A 12108-nucleotide genomic window follows, 5' to 3' on the forward strand; every position below is an offset into this window, starting at 1 on the left:
GGTCCACAAGAAATATAAAACCTAGGTCTACCATATGAATCATACATTTTAAGTGGGTGAGCTGTATGGCATGTGAATTACATCTCCGTAAAGCTGATAAAAAAGTGTATTCATATGCTTCAACTGGCACCTGACACACCAGACTTTGTGAATCTTGGCTACAATAGCCTTTTTATTTTTAATAAAGATAAAATGCCAAGAAACTTAGAGATCTAAACACTGACCAGTAGCAATCTAATGTTCATTTATGATCCAATGACCATAAAATAGTGACACCATAACTTGGAAAGAATTTTCAAGACAGTAAAATCTCTTTAGTATAAATAAGCATGTTGAACCCTTGCTACAATGCCTCTGGCTGAAGTCAGTGACCTATGCTGTTCAACCAAGCGACGTGGGAGTATTAAACCGCACATGACTTAGCAGGACGCCGTTCAGAGTAAAACGCAATGAGGGAGAAGACGGCCATCTTCTTACAGGAACAATCACTTCGACAAGGGAACTTGTAATTAAAATCACTACAGTTTGAAAACTTGTAACACAGGAATGAAATCAGTTTGTGTTCACTAGTGTTATAACTTAAGATGAAGAAGCTGTCTTGGGGAAGCGGCCAGACTGCGATACTGACACTTAAGACACACACACTATATCACAAGGCCCTGACCAGAGAGGGTGTACTTACCGGTTCAGTGAGGGTGCTGTCCTTTTCTAAAAACTGCACTACACAGTATGCCAGCTACAGTAAGAGGAGAAAAAGTATTAATATTCCATTTTAACATGGAAATGCTGTATCACCGTTAGACATCTTCCTGTGGGGAGACAGGGCTGGATGTGATCAGTGCTGTCCCCTGCCCGCAATGTCCCCCACAGCCCTTCTCCTGGGTGGACACAGGCTCCGTCCAGTGGCCCCGCTGGAGGCTCTGGGAGGGGCTCTGAGGGAGGGACCCCAGGATCAGTGTGCAACACAGATCAACTGCAAAAGGAACATCAGAAAACTAAAATAAACCAGGAGACAGTCTTTTAAACCAACACCGACAAGCCAGGCCAGGTTTGGTGGGAGTTTTCTGGTGCCCTTTTTGGAGACTGTAATGGACAAGTAATCTAACTGCTGGGAAAAAGCAAATTAAAATCTGTTTCCATCTTAAATTCCTAAACTATTAATTTCTAATACAGGACAACTAACACGGTAACAAACTGGCTGGATGTAAAGATATTACCAGGCAATAGGAATCAGAGGAAAAAACTCTAAGTGAAAGATTTCCCAGGAAGCCAGTGTCATTAGAACCGTCTAAGGATACACCTTCTGATGCCATGAGGCAAACTCCCCGAGGGAGGTCCCGCAGAATGGGGGTTCTTGGTCCTTGGACCCAGACGTGGGGACCACCCACCCTGCACCCACAGTGACGGCGGGCGTCTCCCCAGAACCTTCTGCGCTGCAGTCAGTGTAGCTTACATTCTGTCTGCACGGAACTTAGAATAGGAAGAGTGAAGGAAAACATAGACTTCCTGGGGAAATGCAGCTGACCAACCAGATAGAAACCACTCATGGATCAGGTTTTCAGTTTTCAAAGTTATAAAAACCCCACAGTTTTTTAAAAAAACCCTTTTCTTTCTTTCTTTTTAGAAATATATACTTTTTTTTGGCCACGCTGCACAGGATGCAGGATCTTAGCTCCCTGACCAGGGATCGAACCCATGCCCCCTGCAGTGGAAGCACGGAGCCCTAACCACTGGACCGCCAGGAAGTCCCCAAACCACTTTTTCTTAAGCCATTTTACTGGCCGTGGACAGAGAGGCGTTGTCTGTGAGGTGCTAGGTTTCAATCCCACCACAGGAAGCCTTCCGGAGAGGTCTTCCTTGACCCCTTCCTCGCGTGAGCCACTCCCTTCTCAGTGCTTACAACCAATTTTGAAATTCTCCTTTCCTGAGGTTTTTCTGATTTTCTCAAAAGCAATCTCTCTTTACTCCCTTATCCTTTCGCTCATCACCAGCACCCTGACACCCAAGTCAACGCTGTGATATACGAGACAAAACACTCCCAGTTAGAGGCTGGGGCTCAGTATCCCGAGTTCACTGATGTCCAAGCAGAGACGGACGAGCTCCGGGCCCACCAACGTCACGGAGGAGCCCTTACCTGAGGATGGTAGACGCTCAGAGACTTCACTTTGTGCAAAGGTAATAACACCTTCAATAAGAAAATCTTGTGCTCTTCTTTCAGTGGTAAGGCAAATCCATTAATTATACTGTGAAAACAGAATTTATCCAAAGTTTGAATATTTACAAGTTCCAGATTGAAAAACATAATCTTTCTGTTTTTCTTTCAGTTTTTGTTTTCAGCATGAAAACCAGCAAGCCAACCATGTGTGCCGGAAAAAAGGAGGGAGGAGAGTAGCAGAAATTAAAAGATCATTAAACACCTTCAGGGAAGCACAGTCACTTTTATCTTGTAACTACAGGACAATTTAAAAATTCTGAGTGTACAGGGAGCTACCCAGAAGAGCAGGGGTGTCTGGGGGCAAAACCTCCTTCCTTAGGCAGGGCATGAAGACCGGGTAGTAGCTCGGGTGGAACACCGGCACCTTCCTCCGGCCTTCACCATCTTCAGGAATTCACACTTTCCCAGAGAGACCCTGCCTCACGCGAGTGCTGGCAGAACAGGGTCTGAGTGTGCAAACTGGCATTGTTTCAAAATCAACGAGAAAGCTGTCCCCTTCCGCAAGGAAAGGGGGTCCCCTGCTCTCAACCTCCAAGCTGAAGCTTTTGTTTGTGACATCAAGTATTTTATCTATTTGGCATTATAACGCGGTATAAGTTCCTGCGAGCTGTCGAAGCAGTTCAAGCGATTTCTAAATTGGTCCCTCCTTCATGAGCCTGGGGCACATGGGAGCTGCAGGCAGGGTTAACCTGAAGTGGCCTCCAGGATGGTGTGTGCGTTCAAATGAGGGAACAAGAGAGGACCTCTGAGGCCCTTGCGTGCGGTGTGGCAGGCTCTCTGGACACTTTACTCAGTTCACCCCAGCCCTGCAACAACCTCAGACGTGAATATGAGTATATTGCCATTTTATAGATAAGGAAACGGGAGGCGAGAGTGGTTAAGTAAGGCCGGACAGCTAGTCAGGGCACCGACTCAAGCACTCACTACACTCTGCTGGGAGAGAGAATCCCAGGAATATGTCAGTGTAGAGTTCTCCACGAGGACCGTCATTTGTTTTACATTATATCTGAAACAGCGAGGAGAGTTGTTTTCAGAAGGGCTGGACCATAGATCTACCAGATGACAACAGTGTTCCTTTGAAAAGCTTACTGTGTTCAGATAGTTCTGGGAATCGCTAGATGAAGCACGAGTACAGCTTCTCCCCTGCAGGACTCCTCAAAACCTTTAGCTGCTAACATACACTGAATCCCCAAGTACGGTGCTGCGGAAGAAGCACTTCCCAGCTTATTCAGCCGTGGAACCCTGAGGAACTCTGTCTGGGAATCAGTGAGTTAGGAGGTCTGACAGAAAACCTATAGGTCATTGATTTAAAAAAAAAAAAAAAAAGGTAGCAAGCAAGAACTCTACCTGGATTAAGATGATGAAATTTTGAAATGTTAATTATTTTATAAGTATACATATGAAAAATTTATAAAATCAAAGCGACACGTTAGCATTTACTCGATACCCCAAATGTATAATAAATGACCTATTTTTCTTCTAAGTGTCAAATATAAACCTTCTTAATGTAACTATTTTTAACACTGCTCTTGAGGAAATAATTGAAATTGTGTTCCCATAGCGATGCTCCTGAGGTACATGAAACAGAATCTACGTGTGGAACCATAGGGATGGGAGAGGTTTGTCATTTAGTGTCATTCAGTTCTGATCCAAGAGCTCACCAGCCCCGGCCATTAAGTGAGGCTTCTTTACGTCCTTTTAGAGAACGGTTTAAATTGCCTTGCCTTGGGGAGGGGGCTGTGGAATGCAATGAACTGGATCATTTCGGCATAAATCCCATCTAAGGCCTTTCGCTACCGACAACAAAGAGACAACTTACCTTCCCAGTATTTCCAGTAATTCTGCTATGCCATTGTGATGCTCTGTTTCATAAATAAATCTAGAAAAAGCAATTTGTCATTTAGAATTAGACACTGAAATAATGGCTGGAAAAGACTAAAATCCTCTGAATACGAAAACAATGCTTTTAGGAAGAAAACCACGTAGCCAGGCAACAATAAGCAAATCTATTTGTGAAAACCGTTCCGGGGGCTCTGCTAAGTGTTACCAGAGAGACTCCGCAAAGCCTGGACATGCAGACACTTGGAGGGCAGAGGGCATGGGCTTGCTCAAATGTCTCCCTAACGTTTCATTTTGAAAGTTTCAGACATAAAGTGAAAAGATGTTTACAGTGATCACCTGTATTTCAACCACCCAGATTTGACAGCGAACAACTTGCTGTTTGCTTTATCACACATACATCTCTATCCATCGCTTAATCCATTTTATTTTTTGCTGCATTTCAGCCTAAGTTGACATCTTACTCAATTTAAAGCCTCCAATATTTAGCACAGTCTCTGCAAAGGGTACAAGTTACTTCCTCACCACTGGGGTCGTCTCCCCTACTCCCTCACTGACACGTCACACTTTCCCTGTGCTGCTTCAAGTGCCGTCTTCTGAAACACCCATCTGAGTAGCCCGACTCACCTGCCCCAAGAAAGCACTCCCTGGGGCCCCCGCGCACGCTCCCTGGGGCTCCCAGCAGCTCCTGCACCCTGTGCCAGCCTGAGGATGGGGACGACGACTTATCGTTACCGTGTCGCCCCTGGTGCTATAGGGCCGAGCCTGGTATCTGACCGGTGCTTGAAACACTACTGCTGAATAAACTGGGCCCAGGGAGAGGGAACAGGGACAGGAAGCAGGAAAGCATCTTCTCTCTCCAAGGACTCCTCAGAAACAAGCTGCTCCTGCCCCACAGCCTGGCGCACCTGGCGTCAGGCTAAACCAACACACAGCGAATTCCGCCTGAAGCGAGAGGTGTCTGGGGTCTGAGAAAGGTTCCTGCCTATCAGACAAAAACTACTAGTTTAGAGCCAGCTCTAGGCCGAAAATAAGTGTTTGTGATGATTAAAATTTTTCACTGTCCCTGTTTGAAACAAACGGAAGAGTGACCTTAAGGTCCAGAACAGGTCAAACGCCCACAACATGTGACGTACTCCTGAGGAGCGGGTCTAACGTCTCTGGTTTTTGACAGATCTTTCAAAGGGGGGGCACGGAGCGAGGAGAGAGCCCGTTTGGCTAGAACAAAGGTGGGCGACGGGCGGGCAAGGCAGGCACACGGAGGCTCAGACACCAGCTTAGACAGATTGGAGTTGAGACCACAGGGACCGGGGTCAGAACCAGTGAGCAGCAAAACACAGTGACACGGAAACAAATGCGGCCACAGCACGGAGTCGAGGCGGGAAAGTACCCGTGATGGACCCCGGCAGCCCGGCTGGTCAGATCACGGGCAGCAGGGGACAGGCTGCGCTGCGCGTGGGGCACCCGTGTCAGCCTCAGACACGTCGGCCCCGCCACTGCCCCTGCCCTGAGGTGGGAAGCCGGCCTCATGGGAGCCCCAGCCTCCCTGGGCATCTCCACGGGGAGGTGCTTTAGTTTGTTTGTGAAACTCCACCTGAGGCTCCCTTCACTTCACCTGTTTTATTTGAAATACTTAAAACAGTTTAGATGTACAAAGTAATAGTGCAACCACCCAACTTCAGTCCCTCTTCCTCTGTTTACACCTGGAGGGCTGTGCAGGCAGCAGGTGGGCGAGGCTCCTGAAGCCTGGGTGCTCGGCATGTGGAGGTGGCCGAGCCCCTGGGCACCACTTGTGATCTGTCTCCAGCAGTACTAACATTTAAATAAGGGCAGCCTTTAGCCAAAAGCCATTTTGTTTTCCTAGATCAACATTGCTATATTCTCATCGGTAAATTCTTCATTCCCGACTATTTTGTAGATTTGGAGTAGGTACAGGAAAGAGAATGTAAGTGTAGCTCCCCTTCTTTCTTTTCCAGAGGGAAACAAGAAAGTGGGGTGCAAAACAGGAGGGAAGCCCTAAGGGCCCATGCAGAGCAGGCTACAGTATGCCTCCCTCTTTCAGCCAAAAGGAACTAGGACTCTCCCCAAACTGAGCTGGAACCTGCCTGTGAAGGACAGTCTCGCCATCTATTCCTCTCCCTCCTGGAGGACGTGTTCTGTGCCGCACACGCAGAGGTGGAAGTCACTCCCCCTTGAAGCTGGGCTGTCCTCAATTCCCTAAGTGGCTCTGACCGGTACAAAGGGACGAGGCCGGTGCGCACCAGGCCCCGGCCAAGCCCTGAGGAGCACGGGCAGCCACTGCAGAACTCGGTCTCGGGGCTGCCCGCTCACGTTCACGGAGCCCCGCCCGGGCAGGTCACAGAATGAGAGCAATGGCAAACGCTGATTTAAGCTCCCAAGCCGCGGGGGTTTGTTCGGCAGCAGAGAGAACTGAAGCCCGGGTTCCACCTGCCACCCAACCTTCAGGCTCCACTGTGTGCCAAGCAGGCACGATCCCTCACCCAGAGCTGCGCTTAACGCACCTGTGAAGATGCTGACTGGAGTGAGAACCCACAGAAGTAAGTAGGAACCTCACACTAACACTTCCAGGAAGGTCAACCAAACACGCCTGAAATACTGTCTAACCAGCCGCAGCTACACCCCGTGGGACGCAGATGAGCGGAATACAGCTCTCGAGATCATCTGCAATTTTTCTTACATGGAATGAGGAGGGGGCGGTGCTGAAGGTGGAGAGTCAGGCCGGCTGTGGGATCCACAGGACCTGCTTCCTCCTGATCGGACGCATCAGGAACGGTTTTTACAGAAAAGACTCCCGAAAACAAAACGAGGACACCACACACTCCAGCACTGAGTGCTCAGCGAGAGTTGAGCTGCACTCCGTAACTTCTGAACAACAGCCTAGTTAGGTAGTTCAGTTACTAAGTCGGGGTTCCTTAAGGTATGAGGCAGGCACTGACTGGTGATTCTGCACAGAACCTATGTGAGCAGGGAAGAAACCTTCAGGCAGAGCTTCCATTTTAGCCTAAAAGACTGGAACTGAAATCCTACCTGTCTGCTGTTGGTTAAATAGTGTATGCTACGTTTTGACAGATAAGTACGTCGGCCAAGGAACAGTCTTGTTAAAAAGGAAACACGACACCAAGAAATACAAAATAGGAAGGTAACATTTAGGAAACACGATGCCACCACCTAAGCCGGTGTGTCCAGCCTGGGCTCCATCATATAAACGGGCTGTGGGGAGCTTGGAGGGAGTCTGAAGGGAAGCCACATGCAAGCTGGAGGTTCCGACACCCAAAGGCCACATCACGTGCGAAGATAAGGAGGGCGCTGGACCTCGCGACCGCAGGCAGGCAGGGCGAGGGACAGCAGGGGCTGGCCGCCCGTCACCGCCAGGACTCCTCACTGCCTGCGGCATCCTGGAGTGCGGGGCACGTGGGGTAAGCTGTCCCCTAAAAACTCATGGAGTCAACTGCTCGTGCAGTGAGCATTCCAGGGACAGAGAAGAAACCACACTGACGGTTTCATCCATCAACGTTCACCTGGAGCCCCCAGAAGCCAGGTAGGAAGCTGGGGCTGGGGCTGTGAGATAAGCGCTGGCTCGATGCCTGCCCTCCCAGGAGGCCGGACCGTCCGCCAAGCTGCGAGCCTCCCTGGCGCAGGGATGTCTCCGGAAGCCTGGGCGGGTGAGGAGAAGGGCTGGTGGAAGGGAACGTGAGAACGTTCCAGGAGGATCAGGCGAGGCTGCGAGGCCCTGGTGTGGAAGGAGCCCGGAGCCTGAGGGGCACCCGAGGGCTCGCCCAGGACCTACACCCGCTTGTCCAAGGAGCGTGTCGGCATAGGAGCCGGCAGATGGAGGGGCGTTAAGACTCTGCGACTCAGAGGGGTGGCGACAGGGAGGCTGTGTGAGGGGTCACGGGGTCAGGCTGAACACTGAGCTGGACTGTCAGAACATTCCTCCAGGAGCCCTGGGGCAGGGTCCTCCCCACTAAAACAGAGCCAGGCCTCTGTGGTCCTGCAGGCCTGGGGAGGCTGCGACCGCTGAACACCGCGCTGCCTCAGCCACTGCTTCCAGCAGTGCACGGCAGGAGTCTCCAAAGATTCCCCACTTCACTCCTCACTCCTTCCCTCTTTCACTGAGACTCAGCGGGGACGAACGAGCACCACACCGGTGCGAGGAAACCGCTGGCTCTGGAGGGAGCGATTCATCCACACAGAAGGAACCACGTTCAGGGTGACCGGGCCTAACGGTAAAAGCCGGAACAAACACCGGGTGTGTGGGGGGGGCGGGCGGAAGGAGGGAAGCAGGCACAGAGGGAAGGCGGCCCTGCCCAGCGCAGAGGCGGAGGTATAGATGGGGCCCACCTGCCAACGACGAGCCCGCTGCTCAGGAACGGCCGCTCCTGCTGCCCAGCCACTTTGCTACAGCCAACGACGAGGTGGGACATCGAGTGTGAACAGGAGCGTCACATGCAAAAGGGAAATGTCACCCCCACGCTGACTTACCTATAAAATATATTATTTATCTGTTTTCTGATGTAAGCTCTTAAGCCTAAGAATTTTCCATAGATTCGGTGAAGGGTAGTTTTAAGAAAATCTCTCTCGCGAGGATCTTCACTGTCAAAGAGCTCTAAAAGCTTCAAGAAGAAAAAGACACTCAGTGATGCGGTATTCTCTCTAACGGTGGATTACAGCGTTTGTAGTTTCAGCTAACTTGCACCTTACCTGCAATACAAACTTCTGATCAATATATTTCTTCGCTATATTAGGTTGGAAATCTGGAGACTCTAAAAATCTTAAGAAAAATTCATAAACAAGCTAGGAGGAAAGAAAAACCACAGTGAGTCAAATAACATGGGATTTTATTAAATGGAGATTAAAAATACACCATGAGTTGAATCTTTGTCTGCAAGTATCAGCCTTAAAAAAAAGGGCACATGTCTAAAGGATTTATGTCAAATCACATGGCTTAATTATAACGGATGATGGTAATTGTTTTAGTTATTAGCTAAGAACCACAGACTACATCCTTAAATGGCATTTCCACAAATGATTTCCATGGCTGTTGTCACCAATGCTCAGAGACCACAGTGCACAGCAGCCATAAGCCGGGCTGTGACCAAATCCCAGGTGGGGTTTGCAGCCTGTCACCTCCAAGTGTCCCAGCAGAAAGCCAGGTGGACAGGAAGCTGGGAGTGTTAGGTGAGCAGGTCACAGACACAGTCACCCGGGGCCGGGACGTTCCTCCCCCTTCACGAATGGTTACACATGACACTGTGGGAGGGGACGTTCTGCTACCGAGATGGCCTTTCCTGTCTGTTCTCCATCGAGCTCCTTCCCAGGTTTTTCACCTCCCCATCTCCCCTCCTTCAGCTGACCCAGACCTCCCGATCTAGCTCGGGGCAGGGGGGCATGCGCCCTGCCCAATCGATCTTTCTCCTTAAAAACGTGTTAGAAAAAAGGCGTCAGCCAAGCAGATGGGCCTCGGGGCGCACAGCGGGCACACACACTGAGGAATGTTCGCATAAGACCTCCGCCCTCAATCCCACGGTCACTTGCACTGAAAATATATTGGCAATTCTGTCACTTTGTAGTTTCTGCCGAGCGTCCAAACAAAGAGCCATTAAATGTTCTCTCTTTTGCTAAAATACTGCTCTCACACGTACAGGTCTGCAGGGTCTATGACACCGAAGTGCAGAGGCCCATCTGCGACCAGCTGGAGAGGCCCAGGCCCAGGGCTCCTGCTTCGGAGAACCCCCCGACCCCACGCTGACCCCCGCCCTTCTGTGTCTAGTGCACCCCCAGAATCCAGTACCTGCAGGTGAGGCCAGGCTGCTTCTAACGTTGGCTCGTCTTCCTCTGGGTCAAATTCTGCTCCCGTAGGGTTGGAGGAAGGTGGTAATGTTCGAAACATGTTAACTGCAAACTAAAATCCACATATCCTATAATTATAACCAGGACATTAAAAATATTTACAGAGAACATTTAAAACAATCTTAAGGAATTCTAATGATAACTGCTTCCAGTGGTTATCTGGCTCGTCCTTATTCTCAAAATTCGGAAGTGGTGTGGGTCCTGAGAGCCTGGGTCAAAGCCACAGCTAGACCCACGGCCGTGGACAGCCAGCCAGCCACCAAGGTTCCTGCCTGACCTTTCAGATAACCAGTGCCAACAGATGCTGATGGGCAGGGATGACACCTAAGGCCTTTGTTATATCCAGTAAGTGCAGAGCAAGGAGAAAAGTTCAAAGCGCTAGTAAGAAAAGGGTGAGATTACGAAAGAAACAGCAGAGATCAAAGAAGTGAAAACGGTGAGAAAATGGCAGAGGCCGCTTCACACCGGAGGTCGTGAACAGCTTCCCTGCCAAAGTCCTCTGCAGTGACAGTGATGAGAGCGGCAAGTCAAGACAGAGTAACTCCCAGGTGGGTGGCTAGAGGATCGTTTCCAGGGAAAGGGCCGCAATGTTAGCAAGGAGAGGAGTCATCATGTCATGGGACAGCCTGGTCCGTGTGCCCAGGGACTGGACGGGACACACAAAGTCTGGACGATTCCCTTGCATGCCTCATGGCCCTCTGCTCTGCTCTCCACCCTGTACTGTCCCTCACCACTCTCCCACACCCCAGGCTCCAGTCAATCTCCATTTCATAAAAATCAGCGTGTTTTATTTACAACAGATGTTTTCTACACAAAATCCACAATTCTTTGGGGCACAGGTACATTTTACTGCCTGTATGGTTAATATGAATAAAGCACAACATATATTGACAGGTTCCTGATATAAATGTAGAAGTCTAGTTTTTCACTATCACCAATTTATAACCTATGTTTCTTTCGGAGTCAGTTTAAATATGTTACCTCACCGAATCTCTGAACACGCCATATGCCGGTTACAGAGCTCGACTCTAGTGATCAAAAAAAGCCCTCCGTCCTTCCAAGCCCAGAAGCACAGAATCAAAACACCTGACCCACAAGATAGAATCCGACTCCACTACAACAGCGAGGGTCTCTACGGAGGGTTCAGAGCAAACCTGGCTGTTCGGATAACAGTCTTGTAAAGACCAAGCTAAAACTCCACGGCACCCGTTTTGTTTTATCCTGTCTTCCTGCAACACCATTTTCCATGAAGAAAAACACACACTCCCCAAGTCCTGGGCTCTAGAAGCGCCGAGCATCAAATGTTTGCTCTCTGCGTCGTGCGAGAGGAGCAGACGCAGACAGTCCAGGAATGGGAGCAACAAAGAATGGCTGGAACGAGTAACTAAAAGCCAGAAACAAGGAATGAAAGAAATCTTTTAATAGAAATATGAGTAATGCTCCTCTGACGTAAGTAAAGAGAGGAGGAGGAGGTCTGGAACCGGTGAATGGGGTGTGTGCACACGGCCCAGCAAGAGGCCTCCCAAACCACAGTGACCGGTGAACACAGGCTGGGACAGATGTTGTCAGGTAGAAGGGGCGCGTCCTCCACCGCTGGTCCCCAGGCCCCCCGATCCCAAAGCCCACAGAACAGAAGAAGGGGACACTGGGAGCCCAGCCACCGTCTCCTCCGGGCCTGCAGCGTGGGGATGGGGGCAGCAGAACCAGCCCTGTCACCCCTGGCTGTGGAGTGCGGAGAGGACAGGGTCAGAAAGGAGCCCAAGGCCTCTGTGGGGTGCGGCACTCCTAGGGGGGTGCAGCACTCCTGGGGGGGGCTTCCCAATCCTCTCCCTCAAAGCCAGTGATCGGGGGCTCCAAGAGTCACCCAGAGACCAGGGTGGGGACGGTGGATCCAGGCCGCGTCCCCGGGGGCAGAGGTGTCTGTGGGCACCGCCGTGCTGCCTCTCTGGGAGACTTGCCCGAGTGCCCGTGACATCGTGGCACAGGGCACTTAGAGGGGAGCACACACACGGGCCACCTCGGAGGCTGCACGTGAGGGCCGCAGGGGTCAGGGGGGAGAGAGCAGTGTTCAGCTCGCCCGGGCAGGGGCTGGAGGCTGGGGCACAAAGGGGGACGGCTGCCCCTCAGGGAGGGTCTTTCAGGAAGCCCAACGCTCTCCAGAGCACAGATGCCCCCTGGGAGGG

General features: G+C 50.6%; 1 protein-coding gene across 6 annotated transcripts in view; it reads right to left on the bottom strand.

Annotated features, from left to right (window-relative positions):
• Positions 1–12108, bottom strand: part of PPP2R5C (protein phosphatase 2 regulatory subunit B'gamma) — a 132655-nt gene that overhangs the window by 22791 nt on the left and 97756 nt on the right. For all 6 annotated transcript variants that reach the window (XM_082647300.1, XM_082647304.1, XM_082647302.1 and 3 more), the window contains 6 exons: positions 9867–9977; positions 8777–8869; positions 8558–8688; positions 4035–4094; positions 2135–2243; positions 683–736 (listed from right to left, as the gene is read on the bottom strand). In XM_082647300.1, coding sequence (XP_082503426.1) covers positions 683–736; positions 2135–2243; positions 4035–4094; positions 8558–8688; positions 8777–8869; positions 9867–9977 — 558 coding nt within the window. The remainder of the gene's footprint in view (positions 1–682; positions 737–2134; positions 2244–4034; positions 4095–8557; positions 8689–8776; positions 8870–9866; positions 9978–12108) is intronic.

The sequence above is a fragment of the Grampus griseus genome (genome assembly GCF_964374135.1).
Source record: "Grampus griseus genome assembly, chromosome: 2".
In the NCBI taxonomy this organism is placed as follows: Eukaryota; Metazoa; Chordata; class Mammalia; order Artiodactyla; family Delphinidae; genus Grampus; species Grampus griseus.